The 25,496-nt window shown below is 37.5% G+C and overlaps 1 protein-coding gene across 3 annotated transcripts in view; it reads left to right on the top strand.

Annotated features, from left to right (window-relative positions):
• ESYT2 (extended synaptotagmin 2) overlaps positions 1 to 25,496 on the top strand; it is a 79,455-nt gene that overhangs the window by 28,241 nt on the left and 25,718 nt on the right. For all 3 annotated transcript variants that reach the window (XM_059469353.1, XM_059469344.1, XM_059469337.1), the window contains exons 2-7: positions 1,092 to 1,133; positions 1,719 to 1,853; positions 3,593 to 3,669; positions 9,395 to 9,467; positions 10,293 to 10,382; positions 21,451 to 21,506. In XM_059469353.1, coding sequence (XP_059325336.1) covers positions 1,092 to 1,133; positions 1,719 to 1,853; positions 3,593 to 3,669; positions 9,395 to 9,467; positions 10,293 to 10,382; positions 21,451 to 21,506 — 473 coding nt within the window. The remainder of the gene's footprint in view (positions 1 to 1,091; positions 1,134 to 1,718; positions 1,854 to 3,592; positions 3,670 to 9,394; positions 9,468 to 10,292; positions 10,383 to 21,450; positions 21,507 to 25,496) is intronic.

Below are 25,496 nucleotides of genomic sequence, written 5' to 3'. Positions count from 1 at the left end.
TTGAGTATATGAAGAATATGTTAGTGCTGATTATTAATGCAAGAAGTGAGTAAAAACTGAAAGAAGTCATTAATGGGCCTTGCTTTCAAATTCATCTTGTTGAAAATACGCTTTAAAGAGTAGTTCTTTCACTGACTCCTCACATCCGGGATATGCATAATAAAAATAACTGCTGTTGAGGCCGTGGTGCAATCTGTTATGCTATGAAGAGATTAAGACTTGGCAGTTCAGTTCAGTAGAGACACTGCTTCACAAAAGTCACCATATGTAGGTCACAGTTTTTTAGTGTGTTCAAAGGCTCTTTGTGTTTGGGAAGTGTGATCTGCATCTTGTTCTACAGCCTGTGAGTTTCTAAGGAAAGTCTTGTTAGCTCTGCTTATTCAGGGCTTTATTTTTGTTTGGAGGGGATTTTTGTTTGGGGCTTTTCTGGTGTGTGTATTTGTAAAAGGTAAAGCTACTACCTGTGCTCTCCTGTCTGGAAAACTGTGTCTGTTCATCCAGCATTTAATTGATGTTTTCCTATTGCCATGGGCACTTTCTGCCCTGTATATAAACTATCACTCTGTCTCTGACTGGTTTCTGCAATTGTTTAAAGAAAGAAATCACTAGAAATGTCTTTCAAAGGACTTTTGGCCAGACTTAAATCCATATTCCTGAGCTTCAACTTCACTGATTAAATATGTATAGCCATGATTTATTGCCATTGAAGAAGATTTGGCATGAATGAAAGGAAGTAGAAGTGCAGTTGGGACTCTGGCAGTCGTGTGTGTCGTGTTAATATTGGCTGACACAAGCTGGGTTGGCTGTGCTGGTTTTTTAGTTTGTCCATGGTGTTACAGCATTACTTTATTCCAGGTGCTGCTACTAGAAACAAGCCCAAGCATATATTTATTTAGTTAATAAATGAATTTTTATTTTAATTTGCTTGTATTTTAATTCTCTTGTCAGGATTGTTGACTGCTCAATATGTTGTCCACTGTCTAGAGAGAGATCCCTAAGCTTTCTGGCATTATAAATGACTGGACGCAATTAACTACAAAGTGTTTTGTATTTGTATTAATTTTTTGGTTTGTGTTTTTGGTTTTTTTTAGGTGCATTTTCCAGACACAGAGAGAGCAGAATGGCTCAACAAGGTAAGGAGAAGCATTGCACCATATGGGAAGGGGCAGGAGGGAGGGCTGAGATGAGAATAAAAGATGAGGCAAGAATCTGAGAAGAGAATAGTTTTGACTTCATGCTTTATACACTTCAAGTCTCTGGTTGTTGATCCAGTTAGTCACAAGAAAGATTAAATTTAGTTTCAGAGTCCTGAAAATGTGAGTTTTATGAATGATTTAAAGTGGCATAACAGTAATGACAGCTATAATTGCATAGAAGTCATAGCAGCTGTAAACACAATCTTTAATTTTCAACTTGTCTGGGATACTTTCCAGTTACTGTAGGTTCCTGACCTACAATCTAAAAATAAGTGAAATTTGCAGTTTTGATTTGTGTGTGTGATAATCTAAGACATAAATCTATGTAGCTTACTTTTTAAAAAATATCTTTCATTCAAAGAGTATAGAAGAACATGAATTAATGAGAAAATAGTAAGAAAAAAGCAATATAGAATTTTCAGATAGAAAATTCAGATGCAGCAAAGTTCTGATTTTTACATTTATAACTTATTCATGTATTTTAGAACTGTACTTCAATGCAGATTTTTTTTTTCTCTTTAGACTGTAAAACAGATGTGGCCTTTTATTTGTCAATTCATTGAGAAACTCTTCCGAGAAACCATAGAGCCAGCAGTGAGAGGAGCAAACAACCACCTCAGTACCTTCAGCTTTACAAAGATTGATATTGGTCATCAGGTCAGTGTCTGGGGAGGTTTTTTAAGAGACCCTCTTTTACACAACATTTTCATGTAGCCTGTTCAAATCTGCACAGAAATATTTCTCTGCGACACTTGGTCATAAGCCTGACTCTGATTTCTATTGTAACATTAAAATAAAAAATGTGTGGGTTTTTTAGCAGAGGCTTTATTGCATTTCCTGGGATCTATGCTTCACAAACTTGACTGAGAATTTGGAGATGACTCAGTGTAGCAATGCCTGGTCACATGAAGAGCTCACAGCAGTGTAATTTTAATATTGTTCATGTGAGCATGTTAGTGAGCAGGGACCATTATCCTTCTGGCAGAGGGTCCAAGTGCAGTTCTCTTGTCACAGATGCACTTCTGATCATGTTATGTGTGGGGTCAGTGACAAGGCTGCTGGCCTGGCTTCTCAAGGACTGCACAAATCACAGTATAAAGGGGCATACAGATACTTGTCTTCTGTTCCAGCCCATGAAAGAAGGGGTCTCATGCCTGCAGGAGAGTCTGTTTGACCAGTGCAAGCTGAGAATGATCCCCTCTGCTTGCAGCAACTTCAGCACAACTTAATCATCCCAACCAGAGCTTTACTGCTTTGAGATGCAGTTTAACAGCTTTTGTTTGAAGTTGTCTTTTGTGTTTCTATTGCTTGTCATAAATTGAATTTCAAATAAGGATTTAAAAATCAACACCCCCACACCCCACCCTCAAATGTTAGGAAACCTAAAATTAATTTTCAGGTGAGATGGAGGGGAATTGTTTTTCCTCTCTTTGTGATTATTTCATGTAGGTTAAAGTTCATTATGCTTTACTGCACCTTTTGTGTGTTTGGTTTATTATTTATTAAATTGTAAAACCTTTCACATGGGGCCTCTGTCCTGCCCTAGATATATTTGTATTATAGACTGAAGCATTCCTTTTAAGTAAGTTTTAGATTAGCTCCCAGACCTCTTTGTGGTTCTGCAGCTGAATTGAGTAACCTTGGACATGACAAAGAGCTATTCTTACTTTATATTGCAGCCTTGATTGAGTTGGTTGAGCTGCACAGCCCCAACACAGCAGTGAGATTTTGATTTTACAGAAATTATCAAAAAGGTGTAAATAGAAATATGAAAATTTTTCAAGGAAGGAAAAACTCAAATGTGAGGTTGTTAGTCATCCTCTCCTGCCTAGTGTTTGATGAATATTTGAGGCTTGAGTGTGTGATTGATATGTGTTAATTCTGTGTGAGGGAGAGAGGGGAGAGACTGAACAATGATTTAGAGAGACAGCACAGAGTGGTTGACACAACTTTTATGGGAATTACAGATTCTTTTCCATCTATTCTCACTCAATTCCACTCAAGGCAATTTTTTGTGAGCTAAATTTAGCTTGTTGTTGTAGTTACACAGAAAAGAATGCTTTGGGAATGTTAGACACCTCTACAGAGAAATCAGATGTTTATGCAGGGGAGAGAGAAAGCTTGATATGAAATATTTTGTAAATCTTGAAGTTTAGTGGTCCATACCCAGGGTAATTCTGGAAGGATTGTGGTTAACTGGATCCCAGCGAGGTAATTTTTACCCTTGAAATAAGAGTTTGGACTAAATTGTGATAGTCTTACTTCACACCTTTTAATGTTTATAGTAAGTTCTTAACTTCAGACATGAATACGTCTATATTCACCTTTAATTCAAAGTTAAGAGTTTAATGTACTTCTGTAGAAGAATCCAACTTTTACTTGCTTCATTGTTCTAGCCTCTGAGGATAAATGGTGTAAAAGTGTACACTGAAAATGTGGACAAAAGGCAGATCATTTTGGACCTTCAAATCAGGTAAACTTTATTAATATATTACAATGGGGTCCCTGCTCTATAATTTGCACATTGTTTGATTTGGCAGTTACATTGGCCTGAAAGGAGAATTGCTTCATTATGCAAATATAGTTAGTTCTAATTGTGTATGAATGGAGGAAGAAGATGCATGCTGTAAACAGCTTTTATCTGAGGGAGATGGAATATCAACTCTGTGTGGTTTCATCATTAAAGTCATGTTTGTTAATAAAAAAATACTTTCCAAAGATAAAGCACTATCTTTGATTTTTTCTTTGATGTATTAATACTTTGCCATTACATGTAGTCTGAAATCTAAGATTTTGGGTATTTGACTTTTCTCAGTTACTTATTATTTTATAAGCATAGTATTAGGAAAAATAGTGATAGGTACAGAAGAAATTGTGTTTACCAGAGTAAATCTGTGTGTTATAAAATGCCAAAACAACACTGCTCCATTGCTTCAGCTTTCTTTGCTATTTCATCATGACTCCTTTTATATAGGTTTCTCAGTAGGTCTACCCTACATTTACCCAAGTCATTCTCAGCACAATCTGCAGTTGCAAAGGTTTTTGGAAGTTCAGTCAGTGAACCCAGCAATGTTTTCGCATTTGATCATCTTAGGTCTGTGTTACTGTGGCTACTTTTGCCTGTTTGTGGGTTATGGAAAAGCCAAATTTGTCAGTCACTGACAGTCCAGCAAGGAACAGCCTTCTGTGCTCCTCACTACTTCCCTGCAGCAGCCAGGAGGGTCATCAGGCATCTCAGCTTCAGAGGCACCTCCAAAATTTGAACGTGGTTATTCTTAAATTTGAATTATTTGTGTAAAGCTCAGCTATGCTGAAGCCTTTGCTGCTTTGGCAGAGCTGGGCAGGCCCCAGAGTGATGAGAGAAAAGGCTGCTGTCTCCTTCCCTGGGTTCCAGAGCAGCTGGGGGCTGCATTTGTGAGCAGAGCCCAGTCTGTATTGAATTGAATCACTTTATTTCTGTAGGGAAAAGACAGCTGTTCAAACCAGGGATTGGTGTTGCTGGACAAAGTACAGCAGGATTGGCTCTTAGAGCTTATTGCACTGGGTGAATGTGTTAGTCCTAATGGAGATACTTCCTTCAGTTTTCTCTTTGTTGCCACTTCTGACAGCAGCTGGGAGAGCAGCCTCACCTCTTGAGAGATAAGCCCTCAGGAAAACCATCTAATCTGACCAAACAGTCCATAGAAATTGTTTTTAAGAAGCTCTTTCTGTTCCAAAACCACTTCTTCCCTTTAAGGCGGAACTATTCACAGGAAGACAGAGTAAATCTAGTTTTGCTTTTTTTTTTTTCATTTCTGCTCATCCTCATGAAGCAGATAAAAGTGAAAAGGCCAGTAGGTTTGTACAAAAATTTCAGGAATAATGTCCTGTTACACAGGCCTGAAGGAAATCTGTCTTATTGCATTATCTTGCAATCTGCTTAGATAAGTGGTAGACAGCTGCAATAGAATCCAGTCTAAAAGGCTGAAATAAATTCCTTGAAGTGGTTTAAATAACAATAACTGTGCTGGGTCAGTTGGGTGCCTGTTGAGCCCAGCATCCTGTCCCTAATGCAAGTGGCACAGGCTTCCAGGAAGTAAATGGAAACGAGAGCTCTGGAGTGGCTATCACAGCTTCTAGGAATTAAGGCTTAGACAAAACCATCATCAAAGGAGTCCTGTTTCATATTTAAGACTTGTCCTTGTCACCTCATTCAGAAAGGGCTCTTTTTCAAAGGCTTTTAGTATGCAAGTTAAAACAGAGAGCCCCCCTGGCCCCCTGTAGCAGTTGTTACTGTTTGAATGTTGTTTGCTTTTTAATAGCTTGATTTATATGTCCTCTGAGAGTCTCATCACTGGGATTGTCTCAGTCCTAACAGGAAGAATAAGTGCCTCTTGATACATTTAGATACATAGTTAAATACAGATACCAACTTTAAATTATGTTTTCTATTGCAGTTTGGCAGGATTATAAAGAGCAGTCTCACTGCTGGAGAAAAGTCCATCCTTTGGAGTATTTATCCCTCTAGATTTTAATATCCAGTTAAATTAGTTTGTTATAACTTCAATTTATTTCTAAGTTTAAAATTAGGAGCTTCTATAAACCCTTCATTCTCTTAATACAGTTGAGCAGGACCTCTCAAACAATCTCTCTAAACATTCATAAGAATAGTTGTAGGAAGCCAAGCCCTGTGGGGTGTGTGGTGAGGGAAGGAAGGAAAGATTTTATTTATGTTTTTTTCAGTTTAAAGTACATTAATTCTTTTAAGAATCCCCTTTTATCCTGCAGTTCCACTATTGTGGCTTCTTTTAGCCCTTTATGCTGTCAGTTGTTTGTGGTGGTGTGTGTATTTGCTTTGGACCTTCCATAGTGCATTTAAGAGTTTCAATGTGTCTCCAAAACTCAAGAGTATTTTTTTGCATCATCCTTGAGGGGTTTTTTTTTTTGTCTGCTTTTAATTTTAATTGCAAAAGGAGTGTGTTTTGGTTTAGTTTCTATTGTTTCTGCAAAGACACTGAGTGCATTATGATCACTGCTTCAGAGTATTTTTCAGAACTCTTTGGAGCACATTTTGTGCATCACTCAGGGTCCAATTAAGAACTTCATTCTAAGTAGCTTGAATAACTAATCCACAAAGCACTGGAGAATGTATTTAAAGGTTCAGTTTGAGAACCATATTTGTGAAGGGAATGCTTTGCCTTTCCCTTACTTTGGAGTTTATGTTTAAAAAAATTATTAAAACTCATTACAGTTTAAAAGTCTAGTTCTTGATGACAAATATGGGCAAGAGAAAAATTTCAACCACTTAAGCAAATGAAGATAAAATCTAGAGAAATTGTTAATAAGAAATCTTACATTTGCTAAAGTGTGTGAATGTAGTAAATACTTGGGTAAAGGTTATGGATCAACAGAAAACAAGTTAAAGCCAGTCAATTCAAATGTAACTGTAGAAAGCAAGAAAGCAAGAAGATTGAGAGATTGAAGAAGTAGTTGTTAATAGCCTGAGTTCTTTCAATTTCTCATGACACAAAAAATTGATGCACTGAAAGAGTTTTAGGCTGCAGATTAAAACACATGGCAGATTTTTTCAAACGTGGAATACTTGAATGGGGAGACTCACTACATTATGCTGGCAGAGGACAAATGTAAAAATAGGGAATAAAGACTTTCTAAAAACAATTTAGATAGTCCAGTATACAGAGCCACATCCCACTGTAATATAGGAAATATTTTTGCTATAACATCTTCTTTTTTCTTCTTTTTATTCTGGGTATCTCCCATGGGCTACAGTGACCACATGCAGTACATCATGCTTCTCTTTTGATTCAGTACAGCTGCTGTTAATATTCTTACAAGAGTGTCCTCATTAAACTGTGATCTACCTCAGTGTTCTGTACCTTAAAGGGATCATAAATATTTCTGGGATGTTATGATCTGAATGTATGGAATTTGCTTACTAAATGAGCTTTCAAGTTGTATGGTGTATTACAGTGGAATTGTGTAGGCATCAGCTGTTAATGGACCCAGCCAAATATCTTGGGGGATAAAACCATATTTAGCTTTATTATAAAGTTAAATGTTGTTGACTTAGTCCCCTCAAATGCAGTTTGTTACTATTTTTACTTCAGTTTGTCATCATGTTGTTATGGATTTTCAAACAAGCATATTGCTTCCCAGTCTTCATAACACAAATAGTTCTGGTGCTGCAGAGTGCTGAGATTGAGGTTTCAGTTGCAGGTTTTAATTGACCTTGCTTCTCTGTGTCATGTTGTTATGCAATTATATATATATATATATATATATATATATATATATATATGTGGGAGTGTATTTATATATATCTCTACTATCTCTATATATAGTTAGATAGATTAAAAATAGAAATTACATCGTTTTAAATTGTGTATTAAAAGTTACATACCTATTTTTAAACTGTACAGTCACACTACATTCTTTCCAAGGAAAGCAACTGTCACCTTCCTTTGACATAGACCCCATCATGTTGTTGTCTTCCAGTTCTCCAAACTGGCCATTAAACAAAAAAGATTCTGCAAAGTCTTTTCTTTTGAATAGTTGAAAATAAATTCCAATGATGGATGTTTACAGGAAAGTCTTGGTACTATTGTTTATTTCTGTTTAAGGGATTGATAAGAATTGCATTTGTTGGCATCCCAAAGACAGCACCACCACACCCAGAGCAGAGGAGGATACAGATGATTTGGATAATGGATATGTGGAATGCAGCAGCTCTCACCTTGTTTTTTCCTTTGGTAGTTCTTTGTGCCCCTCAGGCTCAGGAGAAGGGAACAGCAATCCTGCTGTTCTGCTCTTACTGTAAAAGTAATTTATTCTATATTGACTTGAGCCTGGAATAGCCAATGAAGAGAGCAATTCCATTTGTTCACAATTCCCCAAACATTTTTGTAATAAGATTACTTCATACTCCCAAACACAGCTAACACTGTACAGGCCAGGTCTGAGGAATGAATGTGCAGAAACCTGGGCTCTGCTGCAGAACCTGGAACAGGATGCGCTGCAGAGGGAACAATTTCCCCCTCCTTTCAGCAGTGTCTGGCTTTAATCTGGCTCATCTCCATCCCTCTTGGCTCCTTCTTCCATTTTCTTTACCTGGGCAGTCTGTTCAGAAAGCTTTTCAGATTTCATTTTTGCTTCTGTTACAGCCTCTATCTTCTTAGAGAGTGTCCTAGTCCAGCTCATCTCTCCCTACCTGGGGAGATGATGGTATTCAACTGCTGGGTTTTGCTTTTAGCTCTCATTCTACAGAATCATTGAACAATTCCATGCTAAATCAGAGTTTCAAGCTTTCTTCCTGAATTCCCTGTTGGGTCTCAAAATTAGTTTGTTTTCAGAACCAATGTGTCTCACAGCAGTACCAGATCTTGGGAAAAGTTGCTCAGCTCTGCTGGTACATGGTTGAGGGAAAGCAGTTATAAATCCAAGCCTGAGTTGTGCGTGAATAATCTTGTAGCTTTGTAATATGGGCAAAATAGATGGGACTTCTTTTTACCAACTTTGACAAATCTGAAATACAGGGCAGCATCTGGAAAATTTCAATCACTTGACCTTGCATCCCCAAAAATGGGATGCAAGAACAGTTCAGGGAAAAATATGCATGATTTTTAATATATTCTCTAATTTGCTTCCTGCCTTCTCTCCCTTCAGAAAGGGCTCAACTGTTTTTGGCTTAGAACTTGCTTAGAAGATCATTCAGCTCAGCATGCCCTGCTTATTGAAATTCTAAACACAACTGGCTTTGCAAGTCTATGAATATTTCAGACAAGTTTCATTTTTAGCATAACTACCATCTCTGTCTAGTGCTTCTCATGATTATGTTAGATGAGAGTGGATTTGGGTACATTTACTATCAATGAGATCTGTGGAGAGCTTTCCTGAAATGGAGTATGAGTTTTGTGTCCATTTTTTCCCAAAAGTAGTGCCTCTGGCTTGTTTCCTATTAGACATCCTTCTGGAGATGGTAGCAAACCTAGGTATTAATTTGAGTGATTTTGATGACAATGATGTTTTGAAAGGGATGTTTAAGCAAACTGGCATTGTTTTATGTTCTAATATTTTAACATGCATTTTTTGTGCATATACTGGGAAACAAAATATGTCGTCATGACACTGCAAAACAGAACTAACAGTTTATTGCAATTTAGGTCATAAAAGTGAAATGTATACTTTCTTTTTTGGTTTAGTTTTGTTGGAAACTGTGAAATTGATTTGGAGATCAAGAGATACTTCTGCAGAGCTGGTGTGAAAAGCATACAGGTGAAATTCAGTTTTTTTTCTTTTGATTTTCATATCACTAAATCACTATTTTCTGATGAAATAATCTATAAGAAAGGAACACTAATTGTGTAGTTTTCTAGCTTAATTTTTTTTCTCATTTGAATAGTATTGATACTGCATTAGAATTTCAGTTATATGACTTAACATAAGAAAAAAATTCCTTTAATATGTAGAACAAATATGTAACATTTACTACAGGAAGAGCTGCAGATAATCTCATATCAAGCTGATGTTTAAGTGATGTATCAGTTTATAAAGGCAGCACAGAGCTTAAAACTTTATTTCATGTAGTATCTAAGCATCAGATAGAATTACTGATGCAATTACTATTAGTAGCCTTATCTTCTGATATTGTTTCTGAGATTTCCTGAACTTCCTGATAACAGATCTCTCCCTAAGGAGCAGAATTAGCTCTTTTACATGTGTGTCTTGACAGACCTGTAAGCATTTACCTGATTCTGCTCTGGTACCTGTGGTGGCACTGTGCTTCTTGTGTCACATTTGTTTACGTGGAGCTGTAGAAATAATCTACTTTACAATTTAAAAAAATACCACCAACATGACACTGCATGATACAGATGAATGTAATGAATTTTTAAGCACAATTGTTAAATGCTTGTATGAATTTTTTGGGATTTGGATGACGTATGAAGAAAGAATTTTATATATATACATATATAAAGTTTTCCCGTAAGCAATAATTTAATGAATTAGAACGTGTGAAGTTTATTTGCCAGCAAATAAATTTATTTAAAACTTAAATAAGTAAATTTCACTGCCTTTTTTTTTCTTCTCCTTACACAGATCCATGGCACCATGAGGGTTATCCTGGAACCACTAATTGGAGACATGCCCCTAATTGGAGCACTATCCCTTTTTTTCCTTAGGAAACCTGTAAGCACTTTTATCTCCCTTTCCACTTTTTTTAGAGTGCTGATGATGGTAGTTAAAAATGATGGAGCAAGAATTAAGCAGCAAAAGGAAAGAGTTTGGGAAATCACTGTTTGCTTGAACTTTGACAGATAAGGACTGGAAAAATTTTATGAATGCTAGCAGGATCCAAGATGGATAATAATTACCTTGGAATGGTGAAGTGTGTTTTGTGAAAGCTGTCAAACTTTTCTTTCAAGTCCTATGGGTAAGGAAAGATAGCAGATGCCATCTAGATTGGTTGTAAAAAAGCTTTTGTTACTTTTCTCATGATATTCTGTAGGTCTAACTTAAAAATTCCCAAAATCTGTGCAAGGTTGTTAAGAAAACCAATGCTGGTGTTAGCACAAATTAAAATGGGAAATTATCCACCTACTGTGAAGTTTTTTTCCTAGAAAGCAAGTGGCAATTTCTATTACATTTACCAGTGACACTCTATTACATTTACCATGAAGCACATAGTGAGATGGAATTGGAATTCAAAATAATCATGATAGCAGCAAAAGTGGAAAGCAGAGAGAAGGTCATAGGCCAAAGTGCCTGTTTGGGCAGGAATAACAGGGAAACAAAGGTGAGCCAGCAAGGTCTGGCTGGTATGAAAATGATACAGCCAAACTGGCATGTGTAAACAAGAGACCAGCCCTCAAATACTTTCAGTTTTAGGCACAGCACTTCACCAAATCTTTTTTTATAAAAGTATAAAGGATAACATAATACACATTGCACTTGGCTGGTGGAAAATTCTTTGATGTTGTGTATGTGTGTGTGAGGCACTCCCAGCAATTTGAAGTTTGGTGCTAAATAAGTCTCCCTAAGAGCCTAACAGAAAATGTGAGCAACGTGGAAATTCTTATGCTCCATAGACTTCTTTAAAGAAATTAATTGTTTCCATCTCTTACTTGAAAGTGTATTTTCCATTGGACGCTTTCCTTGAAGATGTTCTAATTAAACATTAAAACTTCCTGTGTCAAAGTTTAACAGTTTCAGACTGGCAGGTCACAGATTGCAAGTGCATGAGTTTAAACACTTGGAAGCATCACAAAGTGATCATCTTGGTTTCATCAGCAGTCTGAAACTCTGAAAAGTTATCTAGGCTTGGGGGGGTGAGATACATACCTCCTCAACAGCTTTAGGAGGTATGTTGTTACTTTCTTGTGATACAGTATTTTTGAACAAATGTGATACAGTTCTTTTGTGATACAGTTCTTTTGAACAAATGTCCCATGATAAATTTTTGCTACCATGTTGAAAAATAGGTTTGGTTTTAGATGTTTATGTGTGGCCTAGAAAAAACTTAGGTCACTTGTGTGTTTGTGTGACTTGTTTCATCTGTCTAAAGAAACCATGTGTGCTTGGGTAGAAGGAATGGAGACTTAAATCTCAGTAAAATATGCAAGAATTTGGAAATATTTTGTCCCTGATTTAGTCAGTGTTTTTGTAAAAGTGAATTAGTTCATGCAAAACTGGTAAAACATCATTGCTCTTATTTGGAAATAGTTGAGAAACTACATTAGGATGAACTAAATTTGGATTTCCACAGATTTCTTTGAAATAAGCCTAAACACAAGGAGATGTCTGCTTAAGTTTCACTTCATTTTTAATCTGTGGCTGAGCCATGACTGTAGGACAACTGTTAATCTTCATGTTTATCCTAACAAAGTAAGCATGGCCCTGAAAAGGATTGAATGCTGTCTTATGCTGGTTTGCACTATGTAATTGTTAGCATATTCTCTGATATAATTTTGCTATGTAATCTTCTCCTAAACAACTTCCATACACAGTACAGTCCCCAGCTCATTCCAGGGTCCATCCAATAAACAAGTTAAATGCAAACATTCTGGTTTAGAGGAGCAGGGACAAAAGTGGAGCTGTGTGGACAGAGGTGCCTCTTTTTGCCCTACAGGAATAGCATTTCTTCATTGTCCAGATGTGTTGTGTCGTCTCTCAGCTCTGTTTTGTACAGTCCTTCTGCAAAGCCATCCTGACACACTCAGTGCTGGAGCCATGACTTGACCCAGAATATCTGCACTGCCCTGGGGTCCCTCCTGCAGATGGTCCTGTTGGTGCCTTCTGGGGGAGAGATGGGAAAGCTGGCAGTGGCAGGAGGAGAGATCAGCCCCAGGAATCCTTAGAAGCAGCTCCTGGCACTGCTCTGCTCCCCAGCATCCTGCTCTGGTAGGAGATATCCAAACCTTTCACTTCTGGTAGTCCCAGAGCCTTCTCCAGTAGATTTTAACTCTGGTAGCTGTGCCCACTCTTCTCTAAGTGTGATACATCTGCAAAGTGCTTAACTAGGACAATTTGCACCTGAGAAAAGAAACTGAAAACATGTCAAGTGAAACACCCCTCATTTGGGGTCAGTTTGTGAACTTTGGGAAATACTTTGTCCGTAGTAATTTTGTCTTTTGTCCTACCCCTGACACTTTATTAATAGGACAAGAAAAGGATGGAAGGTAGAGCAGAGTATCAGCTTGGACTAAAAAGTCAAGGCCTCCCCAAAAGTATTCAGCTACAAAAATGCTAAAAGTGTTTTTCACCCTCCTTTCTTTAAAAACTAAGGTAGTGGTAAAGGTCTGAGCAAACCTAAGGGTGAATGGTTAAAATAATCTAAGATAGGCCATTACTTTGACAGTTATCCATGGCTGTTCAGCTTTCTCCAAACAGACTCCTCTCCCCACCACAGTGTGTTTTCTCAGTGTTTATTTTTCTAACCTCTGTAGAAAAATGTAAAATAAACCTTATTATAGCAAGAACCAAATTCTGTTCTCTTACTAGAGAGCAAATGGCTGCAGCCAAAGAAAGCCTTTCTTAAATATTTTTGTTAGAAGAGAAGAGGAATTAGCTGGCAGCTGGCATTAGATTTTGTTCTCATATTTTCCAGTCTAAAGTAACTGGCAACAATTCCTCTTGCTCTGTATCATCTGTTTGCTGGACTTAATGACTATAAAAGGCAACATGGCCTATGAGCTTACCAGTCTCATATTTCTGAGTAATACATAAAGTTTTTGATCTTCCAAGAGTTCTTACATCTTATGAAACTTTCTCTATACTGTATTTTGTTGTTATTGTGAGGAAGGTGTTAAAAGTTTCATCAGCTTATTTTATAAATCCAAATATGTAGGACATTTCAAGGAAGGGAAATATGTGCATTCTAATGTTTGAAGCGGTCTTTTAAATCTCTGAGTGTCAGTGCTAGAGAGAAGGTGGCACTGGATTAACAGTCAGGATTTGTGAGATTCTTTGTATTTTCTCACTATATTAACATTATGTATATTTACCAGATTGATTCTCAAAGTTTTAGCTATCATTTTACTTTTAGCATGAATCAGTGCACAGTTATTTTGATTTGCTGTTCAGTTATAGAAGTTTATATGGCTTATAGTTGTACTGTAAATGGGTAATTTTCAAAAGCTTGTTCAGTGGCACACTCAGAATTGAGGGTGTGTCCTAACCCAACCATTTTCTCTTAATAAAAGCCAAAACCCTCCCAATAAGACAAACACATAAAAATACTAATGTTCCAAAAAGAACAATGGCTGCAAAACAGGATGTCTTCCAGGAAAAATGGGCAGCTCTTCCAAAGCTCTCATTTTCAGATTCACAGTTTTGCCTTCCACTTGATGACTTGAGTACTACTCTCCTTCTGCTCACTTTATAGATTGGTTCTGTTCTGTAGTTTGATTAATTTTTTATAAGGTTGAATTTCACTTAATATTGTCTCCCTTTGGAAAACTGCCTATATGGGACTTTCAAAATTATAAGTCCTAATGAAAATTAGTCTCAAAAAGGAGTGCTTGCAGCCATAATGAGTCCAGTGAAATGGCTGGAAATAAACAAAGTGGTTATGTAGAATGTACAGAATGCATCTAGAACATGTGGGACTGTCAGGTTTGTGGAACACCTGGGTAAAGGCTGATGCACAGCTACTGTTAGAATAACATTTGTTAAGAATTATTCTTGTTGCTTATGAAGTGAATGATTTTCATTGCTACTCAGCATACTTAAAATTTGCTACAACTTACATTTTTTCTCAGTGATTTTAGATTTTGGGGTGTTTTAAGGGCCATCACAGTTGGTGTTTCCACAGTACCTTACTCTTTTCTCCCTGTGCTTTCCCATTCAATGCTGTTGTCTCTCTTAAACCAGTTTTGAAACTTCTGCTGCTGGAGGAAGCTGGCTAAGGGACATGAGCTGGCAGGATATTAAACACCATAAGAAAAGCCCAATTTTCTGTCCTTGAGATGTATTTTAGTTGCCTGAGCCAGCTCACTAAAGTCAGGAGACTGGTGTGAGGGTGTGAACCACAATGCAGACTGGTAGAAGGGTAGGAAGGAGTAGAGAAGAAGGAGAGAATTGGCTTGAATAAAGCTGTGAGTGGCTGACACTATGGAGAACAGCAGGTGCACTGGATTGTGCAAAGTCAACTGTGATCCTGCTTCTGGTCCCTTCAGCTCACTTGCCTACTGTGTCTTCTACCCCCTCAAGTATACATCTTACCTCTCTAGCAGTTGTCTCATGGAAATCTTCAGAGAGTTACCACTGAAAAACTTTTAAACACCATTTCTGTGCAGAGATATGCTGTGTTTCCTGCACAGACCAGTGGGAATACTACAGCACCTACTCTGTATTGTTGTTTGAAAGGTTGAGTTTATTGTGTATTTCCTGGGAGATACACTGGATAATGTTACATATTAAATTATTACAGCAATGCCAGCACTTCAGTGTTGTAGGTGGTGATGGGCTTTGCTCTACTAACAAACAAATTGTACCATGTCTGGTATGGCCTTTCACAAGCAACAATAGAGGGCATATTAGTTCCCTTCTTGTAAGACATTCCTGGGAAGAATCACATCTTATCCCATGGATTTGTATCCTCATGGCCTGTAGTAGAGCTTCAGTTTTTCTACAAAAGTATTGCACTTCCATAACTCATTTAGCAGGAAGCTGTTAATCAGCATTTTAAAATATGCTGTGGCTTATCTTCTGAGAATTAGTATTGTTTATGGCAGCCAAATCAAGCCACAAGGTTGGCAGTGTTTAGAGGCTGCTTTTTGTATATCTGTGAGCTTTATTTATGGACCTATGTATTTTACATTCCAGTACATATTTTTCCCTTTGTAAAGGTTTCTAGGGTCTTGAGAACACCCAATGTGTATAGAGGTGCTCATTAGTTTTTAGCCTATCTTTTCCTATTGGCTGAAGGGGTTTATTTTTTAATCTGATTTTTTAACCTCTTCCAAAATATGCATTGTGTTAGTTCTCAGTACAGAGCTTTGGTAAGATGTGAATTTCTTGGCTTTCAGGCAGATAACGAAATTTGTTTTCACCTCTCTGAGCAAAGGAAGAATTGTAAGAGGTTTGAGTCACAAGACACTGACTACTTCATTGGAAAGTGTAACTGGTGTCTGGAATCTGCCTTTGTGCAGTGAGCTGCTGGGTAGAGTTTGCAAGGCACATCACCTCTCTAGTTGCAGTGTGTTGTGGAAAGGCACCATCGTTTCTGGCTTCTGGCACAATTTCATTTACTTACAAATTCTGCCCAGTTTTTCCAGTGTTCTGGAAAATTGTTCTGTTAGTTCTGCTGCAGAGAACCAGCTGTCATTCTCTGAATTTTGCTAAACTAAGAGAATTATGCATTGCTTAAAATGATGACAGAGGAGGAAATCATATTGTTAAGCTATTTCTTAAATATGGAAACTTTTCAGGTTTGGTGCTTCATAAAAGATTCATCAGCTGGGAGTCCTTTGCTTGCTCCCTTTTTCTCCAAAGGACTCTTCAGTTAGTTATGATGGCAACATTGCTGTAACTTCTGTCAGAACCACATGTTAGGGGGTCCTGTTCTTCTCCAGCAAGTCACGGCATGGCAGTGCCCAAAATACAGAGTGAAAACCCCTTGTTATTTTGCTGGACTGTGGCTGGGGGCTCTCTCCTGCTTATGAAGAATTTTTTTGCCTCCTTTCTTCTCACTCTGCTGTGAGTGTGTCTGCTGTCAGTGTTATTTCTATACTTTTGCAGATATAAAGATGTTGGGTTTTTTTTCCCCTGAGTTGCTCTTTAATGTTTGGAAACCAAGAGCAGACTTGAAACAACTTTATTGAAAGGAATGATGGGGCGAGGACAGGGGGAGATAGAACACTAAAAAAAACAGAAGAGGAGAAAACAAAAATAATTTCTCCCTAATACCTGTAGACCAAGATTAGTGTGTGTGTTACTGCTGGGTGCTTCTGGTAGAACTGGAAAGGAAACTCTGTGGTGGGTGAATGCCAAAAACTTTATCTGACAGGGGAATTTACCTTTAAAGCCCAAACAGTGAAAGCTTGATTATGGCAGGAGTTTGAAGGCTCATATTCCTTCCAAAATATTTAATGGCTTAAGATTTATTTGCAAAGCTTTTTTAATAACCCTGTAAAGTTCTTAGCTGTAATAATGTTTTTTTTTTAATTTATGAGCTTCAGCTTCAAATGGAAGAGGATTTGTCTTTAACATTTCTGAAATTGGTCTTTGTATTTATTCCTGTACATTAAGTGGATGAAGAGAATTTCTGATATTATATGTATTTCTTGTCTAAATAACCACTCTTGGGTGCAAACATCTCGGGTTTTTTGTGTAATTGTTTTTCCATGTTTCATGCTGTAAGGACTGATGATGGAATGAATGGGTAGGCTTGTTTTTTAGCAGAGGTGTGTAATAATCAAAATACTGACAGTGAGGCTGTATCATAGACCCTGTTTTGTTTCATAGGCCGTGTTGCAACCTTTTGAAATGCTTTTTAGTCGCATCAATGCAAAGTGTCACTTCTCAGTGGCATCTCTTTGGTTGTTCTTGGCTTTCTTTAGGGCTGTGGCAGTTACTGCAGAAACCACTGTGATAAATGTTTCAGTCCAGTGAAGGAGATGTTTCCCAATGTTGAATTTCAACATGCATTGTGTTGCTCAATTTATTGTGTTGCTCACTTTATTCAGTGAAGGCTGTTTAGGAGGCAGCACAGGACATACTGTGTTAATTGCTGTATGCGGCTCACTGAACAAAATATGAAAACAAAAGGAAATGCAAATCTTTTCTCATTTGCTATTTAATCTGAAAACATGGTTATTTATGTAAAACTGTTAAATACAGGATGCAGGTATGAGCACCTCAGGATAAGGGACCACTTTTGGAAGGTATTTATGGTGTCCATTTGCTTCTATTTTGCCTATGAATAAAGAAAAAATAAATCATATAATAAACTGGCTTCTTTGTCTTAAAACAGTATAAAATTACTATTTCTAGAAGCTTGGTAAACTGCATAGCTTTTTAAAGTGTCTTATAATGTACAGTCAAGACTTGTGATTACAACAAGAGAATTAGTCTGAATACTCAATTTGTGGTTAGTCTTATCAGCTACTACCAAGCTACTTGTTTGCTATATTACTTAAACATCCGTGGGTTTGCATGATTGAGGAAGTAGTATAAAACTGAAATTATTCACACTAAGTTGGAATTTTCATCCTGGTTCAATTATTTGTTTCTTAACTTTTTTTTTCAGATTTAAGATAAGGAGGAGATTTGAGAACATATACAAATACAGTAATTTGCACAATTAATTTTTAAGGTGGAATCTTAGTTTTCCTAAATGAAAATATTCTGTGTTCTAGCTCATAGCTTTTGTAGAACTGTACAAATAAAGCTTGCATACCAGTGTAAAAGAACCCATTTTGCAAGAAATTATTTTCAATAAATAATTGATTTTTACATTTGTAAATTAAAAACCTCATAGCTTTAAATTCATAACCATGTAGAAAAAATTATAGTACCTCAAAAAGGAAGAATAAAAATACTGTTCAGTACACAGTATGGGTTGTAGCTAAGAAATTATTGTCTTCTGAAAGGCAGTACTTCCATTTAGCCTTGCAAGTATTTCATAAATAAAGGAGCATTAACCTTTTCTCACTAAAATCCTGCTAGTGGATTAGAAATAGAAATAGAAAGTGGGCAAAACTAGTTGCAAATGAGGTATTAAAAAAGATATTGAATACAAAGTGGTCCTGCAACCACTGATAGCTTTGTGCTTTCACCTAAAGAAGGAATCAGTCAAGAAAGTCAGCAATCTCTGTAGAACTTCTGAAGAATTTTTTCACTTTAGATTCTTACAGTCTGGTTTCATCTATGACAAATGTAAATGATCAGGTAGATGGCTTGGTCTGAGTTTAGTCTGAAGCAGAATCTCTGACTTTCTGGGGAAGCTACTGGGTGGAATTATCCCATGATGGGGAAATATGGAAATTTTCTGCCCCAAGGAAGATGACTCCTACCCCATCTGCAGATTTGCAGCTGTGGGACAGATTTGGGGCCAGTGTAGCAGAGGAGGGCCTGGCACATCCAAGCCAGCAGAGCCTGAACTGCACTGAAGCACCAGGAGAAAGGGGAAGTGGTCACTTCTGAGAGACTGCTGGCCTCATATCCCATCCTGACCTGTTCTCTCTTGAGGTTTGTGCTTGCCTGGACCTCAGGTTCAGCATGTTGTTACAGCTTGCCTGGCCTCAGACCACTGCCCTCTGCTGCTCTTCCATGTGGGGATCAGCACCACTTCCAGGGTTTTGAGATCTGGAGAACATGAAAGGTGACTGCAGTGTGGCTCTGGAGGCAGTTCAGAGGCACAGGGGCTCAGGTGGTGAGCTCCATCCTGCTGCTAAGGTTGAGGAGGCAAGAAAATGGTTGGGAGTAGCCAGGAGGGAGTCATGAGCAGGAAATCATGGAAACCAAGGCAATAATCTCTGTGATCAGAAGGTTGGCTGGGTGGATGAGGGAAGAACTATGGATACAGCTTACCTTGACTTCAGTAAAGCTTTGACACAGCCTTCTGCAACATCCTCCCAAGTAAACTGCTAAGTACAGAAGAGATAAATGGGCAGCTTGGTTGAAAAATGGCTAAACTCTTCAGGGTCAGTGAGCTGGGGTTAGCAACATGAAGTTTAGCTGGAGGACCATCAGTAGTGATTTACCCTGGGTTAAAACCTGGGGCCAGCACAAATTCATGGCTGTCCTGGATGCCGAGACAGAGTGTGCTCTCAGCAAGTTTGCTTGCTTAAAGCTGGAAGGAGTGCTTCATACACCTGATAGTTGTACTGATGTTTAGAGGGACCTTGACAAGCTGGAGAAATGTGCCAGCAGCAATGTCTTGAAGTTCAACAAATGGAAATGTAAAATCTTGTGCCTAGAGAGAAATAACCTTGTCTCCCATGTCAGGCTGGGGGCTGACTGGCTGGAAAGCAGCTTTGCTGAAGAAAATACAGGCTGATTAGTTGGATAGAAGGGGGAAGAGAAGTCAGAAATGTGCACTTATGGCAAAGAAGGCCAACAGCTGCAGTAGGAGAAGCGTTGCCAGCTGGTTGAGGGAGATTTTCCATTCTCCACAGCACTGGTGAGGCACATCTGGAGTGCAGTGTGGGGTTCCCCAGTACAGCAGACAGGGACATGATGGAATAAGTCCAGTGGAGGGCCACAAAAATAATGAAGGTACTGGGCATCTCTCATGACATCATGCTTCAGTCCCTTAATCATCTTCCTCATGCCCAGGACAGCCTGAGCCCTGTTTGTGGCAAGGGCATGGTGCTCATGTAGGTCCCATGATTGGTGTTGCCTTTTGTTCTGGAATATCTGGTCTGGTTATTACATCTTACTTTTTTCCTTGAAAGGATAATGATTTCCTTTTTCCTTGCTTAGTTGTTTGTTACAGGTAGGCTTGGTAATATTGTTCATAGGTAACATTGTTGAAATATTAGCCACCATTAATAAAGTGTATTAAACAATATACGGTGTTCCTTATATGAGTTAATCTATTATGTCTTATCTTTACTGGAAGTATTCACAAAGGAAATCACTAATTAAACTATTAATAGATCCTTTGTAAAAGAAAGGTATAGGTATGTGCTATTTTTAAAAAAGAAAGTGAAGTTAGGGTGATGATTCTCATCTGTTTGTGAAAATACACAACATTTGTTCTTGCAGAGATTTGTTGTTTTGTTTTAGCATTTAGCTGGACTGCCACAATTAGTTTCTTAACTGAGGAATATCAAAATCCTTTTCTCATGCAGTTAGATTGAGTGAGTTGGATTTGGAAACATGTTGGTAACTGGGTGGGTTTGGGTTTATGTGTTGCTTAAATACTCTGGTAACTTCTGTGACATTAATTGAAATAATTCAGTGAAGAGAGAACTAAGAGAACTCAGATCTGTTGGTTTTGTTATCTAGAATTAGAATATTATAGGATCAAAAAGGATGTTTAAATTAGTTTTTAATGGCAGCAATCATGAAGCATAATAGGTACCTTTATACAGCATAATATTCTGCAAAGATTTTCAGTGACAAAGTATGCATGGCCTAGCAATGAGTTATCCCTTTTAATTATTTCTGACAATTTTTCTCTCTTTGATACTTATTCCTGTTGATGCCTTTCTCCTTTATCAGTGGTAAAATGAACTTCTGCCTTGAAAACAGCCTTTTATGTTTGAAAGCTGTTATCACATCTTCCTGCCACCTTCTTAATTCCAGTTCTTCATTCATTCTGTTGACTACCTCTTCTAGATCTCTTATTTTCCTGGTCTCATGTGGGGTTCTTTTTCAGGTTATTATAATTTGCAAATGCATGTTAATGATTGTTCATCTCTAACAGGTCTATGGTGACCCCAGAAATATTTCTCCAGAATATAGGATCACATTTCATTATTCTATATGGATTGTATGGAGTAGATCCTGTGTATTTGTGTATATTGGGGGTGTATATTTATATAAAGAGTGGATAAGAGAATGGTAAAACTTTTTATAACATTAAAAAAATGTATCTAAAAATTCTTAAAAATGGAAGAGTTGTTTTGTTTGTTTGTTTGTTTGAGAAAATCCTGGAAACTGTTTAATTCTCCACTGATCAGAATCTGTAGCAATTGTGTTTATTTCTTCAGTATTACCAATTCTAAGCTGCTTTTCTTTTTTTTTCCTGTCATTTCCCCCCCCCCCTCCCTTTTCTCTGCAATTTTCTTTTCTCTGCAATTCACAGCTTTTGGAAATTAACTGGACTGGACTGACCAATCTTCTGGATGTTCCAGGACTGAAGTGAGTATACCTAAAGCAGTGTATCTGCACCCCAGTAAAGCCCAGAAAATCTCAAGACCATAAATTGAATAGTTTCTAGGTTAGATGACTCTGAGCAGTTTTCTCTTAATGTAGAATTATATGAAATTGCTCAATTGGCAGAAGGTAGTGATTTCACCACAAGTCAAAGTATGCAAAAAATATATCTAGTAGATCATGTTAAAAATAGTTTGAAAATATAATTTATAATGTACTTCTTTTAGTGTTCTCAGCCTTTCTAGAATCTTATGAATTTCCTACCTGCCATCTCCTATCATCAGAGCCTTCCTTTCATGCAAGTGGGTTCATGACATCTTGGTTCTTGGCTTTGTATGCCAATCCATCTCTATTTGCTTGTGTAAAGGTAGTTAGAAGTACCTTAAGACTATTCAAACTAAATAAAGTTTCTAATATCTTCAAGTGTTTACTTTTAAAGCTTTCAGTTTATTATGTGAAGATCAAGTGGAGTACCAAAATATTCACTGTATATAGCAATAAAATATGTTAGCTTATTCAGAGCTTTTCCTAATACCACATGATAAAATCCCAAATTAAAAAGCTTCAATAGAGGTGCAAATTAGGCTGCTTTCAATCATTATAAACCTGATTAAGTTAAATCCATTAATATATTCATATTTATCAGGTTTTAATAGTTACCCAAGGGCTTTTTATATGGAGACAATGGCAAAGGAGATAATGGTAGATCTGATACACACTTGGATTTTGTGACTAGCCCTTTTATTAGATCCCATACTCTCAAGAGTTGGCTGACTCCAGAATTATTTTTATTGTTTCAAAACAGGAGTTTGAATTTAGTTGTTAAATTAATCCCTTAGTAATCAATTGCATGACTGAAGTGAATTCTGCTTTCCTTAGACACGTGGAGCCATTGCATGGAATCCCAGCTAAACAGTTTGAAATTAGAACTTGCATTAAGTAGGTTAATGGCTCCAAGAATTTCTCATGTTTCAAGTCTGTCTCTGAGGAAAGAGGTTTTCTTGATGAGTGAGAGAAAATGGCTTCCAAAATACAGCTCCTGAGTAATAATTCCCCTTTTTGATATAACACGACTAAATTTACATTTAGCACTTAACTTTACTAGGCTCCTGAGACTCACATCCTGCTACATATTTGCCTGGCTGCAAACACAAAACCTCAGATGTAAACAAAGTCTAGCTAAATATCTCAAGTTTATGGTTTCCAGAGCAACCAAACTTGGCCACATATGCACAAACCAGTGCCACCTAGACGTGGTATAGTTTCTATAGTAACTGTAACTGGGGTGACTCATGCTCTGCCTTGCCAAGAGGTTTCTTTGGTGCTGTATTTTTTTTTTTCTTATCTGTATAGATAACTTGACATATTGTAGTTGTTATAAACAATGAGATTGCTGCTACCACAGGTACCTTTATAATCCTATGGCTTTTGGCTGCACACTGAACTGCTTATTGTACTCTGTTTGCAAATGTCTGCTACTAATTGAATTTCAGCATTAGCTGCTGGAAGCTTCTCTGTCAGCTGTTAACTATTTTTTTATTGCTTTTCCTATAAGACTCCACAAAGGAGAAGGACACACAAGGAATTCATATTCCATCATTAGTATAGCTTGTGGAGAAGTGGAATTAAAATCTCTGTGTGAAGAGGAGACAGGCTGTGAGAATACTCAGGTGCTTTCAGGAGGGGATGTGGTTGATGGGAAGATGTTTGGGTTGCTTGAGATGCAGTGAAAACACTCAATGCAGTCAGAAATTTGCTGTGTCTGCAGTATGAATAAAGATAGCACAAGAAAAATACACAACTGCTAAAAATTAAGTAGAGCTAAGTAGAGAGCAATACAAAAGAGTAGCAACTCACAATTATTTTTCTACAATGAAATTGAGCTTTTAAAGACAGTCTTATAAATATATGAAACATTCTACACTTCTTCCCTTTTTTGAACTGAAAAAATAATTGTACATAGAATCGTTGACTAAAGTTTTATGATCTTAGGAAGCTGGTTTTTAATGATGCATCAACATAAGTGTTTATATTAATGCATCTTTCTCTGTTGCTTGCAGTGTTTTGTCTCTGTTTTCCATAGATCAGACCACTTACTTTAGATAACAAAAAATGCAAAAGATTGTAATTTTTGCCTTGTATTCATGAGGAATACTTTGCATCTAGGTGCACCCCAGCTGGCTAATACCAGATGAGATTTAAACAGCTTGAAAGCATCATGTTGTTTTAGAATTCATTTAATTCATTAGTTAGTTGCATGCAATCTTCAGTGTTCTTTTCCAGCTCCCTATATTTAAATTCAGGGCATCTGCTACATTCTAGGAGTCCAGTTTCTCTATGTAAAACTTGGTGAAACTTTATTAATGCTGCCTCATTTTTCTCAGGTGTTTTTTGTGTAATTCAAGCAGCAATGTTGGGATAGAATTATGATACTGACCTCTGGAACCAGATTTGGGGTTTGGTTCTGGCATAAAGGATTGTGAGTCCTTCCAGTACTTGGGCTGTGTTTCTTTCTCTTATTTAAGGAGACTTGCTGTAGCTCTATTTGAACATTAGTCAGTCTCTGAACCTTATGCTAGTCCAGAGGAGGTTTATTTATGCCTGTGATCACATAAAGTTTGTGATTTTAATGAAACACTAGAGAAGAGCAGGGCAAGCTCTGGTACCATTGCTTTCCTTACACAGCTCCTTTGCTTTCTGTCACTTGGTTTTCTCCATTAGTCATCTGTTCTTAAGGGACTGAGCATAAAGGCAGAGCTTTCTCTTCTTACCAAGTAGGGACACTAACAAAAGCAGGAAGAAAAAGCTTACCTGGTCTCTATACTAGAGTGTTGTCATTAGACTTGAATTTTGAAAAGTGAGATTGTTGCTTGTGTGGTTACCATCACTTCAGCTTTGGTTTGGTTTTTCTTTTCCTTTTAATGTTAAGACTGGTTGAGATGTTTATCTTCAATTTTTTGTCACCTCTTGACAAAATAATGAATTCTATTTTCTTGGCTCATTTCAGAGAGCATAGAAAGCGAGAGGTTTGGTAGAATGAAACTTTAAAGTTTGAAAAGCAGTATGTTAAAATGATAGCTAAGTGAAGCTACTCTTCAGATAACATGTAGTATTTGTCTTAAAATTTACTGAAACTGAATTTCTAGGGTTCACATAGAATGATAACCTCTGTAAATGTGACTGGATAAGCTCTTCATGAAAGGGAGGAGAAGGAAGATTCTTTAGGGCACGTGTGAATTAACTCAGAAGTTGAGTGGAAACTTCTTTCCTCTGAGCAATATCTTAACGTTATCCACTGTTTCCTCTTTCTAACCAGAAGCCTGCACAGACCTGTCCATTGGTTTTGATGCAGCCTTGAGCTCCTTCTGTTCCTGTTGTTCTGAGCACCATTACAGTCAACCATGTTGCATCATGTATTGTAGTCACCTGGATTTCCAGGGGCAGCCAAGGGCTTGCAGGCTGCTCAGTTTTCAGATCTCTGGCATGAAAATCAGTGTGCATTTCTAGTGGGCCAGATTGTATTTCATGGATTTGTTCTGCTGCCCATCTCTAGCATAATGTTAATTGCTCATCACTACATGTTCTTTCCAAATGAAACTGTAACACATATCATGTTTCACTGCAGTTTTTGTGTTTTTATATGCGAGCTCCTGAGTCAGAGTTATTCCCAGCTTCAGATTCAGTCTTAGAAAACTTCACAAGGTGCTCACACAGAAGTGCTTCATCCAAAAATGTTCCAAGTAATCAAACATTATCTGCATCTTGATTTGACAAAGACTGTAAAAGAAGAATCATGGTGTGTATTTAGGAGAATTCACAGCTCCACCAGCTTTAGTGAGAATGTCCCTCTGCAGTTCAAAGTATCTCAAGTATTATTGTAATGACCTCTCTGAACCTTTGGGCATCCTCCTGGGATGTCCTGGGTGCTTGTGCTCTGTGTTCTGCCTTCTCCCTGCGTAGGCAGTGTGTGCAACC

The sequence above is a fragment of the Ammospiza nelsoni genome, chromosome 1 (genome assembly GCF_027579445.1).
Source record: "Ammospiza nelsoni isolate bAmmNel1 chromosome 1, bAmmNel1.pri, whole genome shotgun sequence".
Classification (NCBI taxonomy): domain Eukaryota; kingdom Metazoa; phylum Chordata; class Aves; order Passeriformes; family Passerellidae; genus Ammospiza; species Ammospiza nelsoni.
Note: the sequence above shows the minus strand (reverse complement) of the source record. Positions and strands in the feature narration are given on the sequence as shown.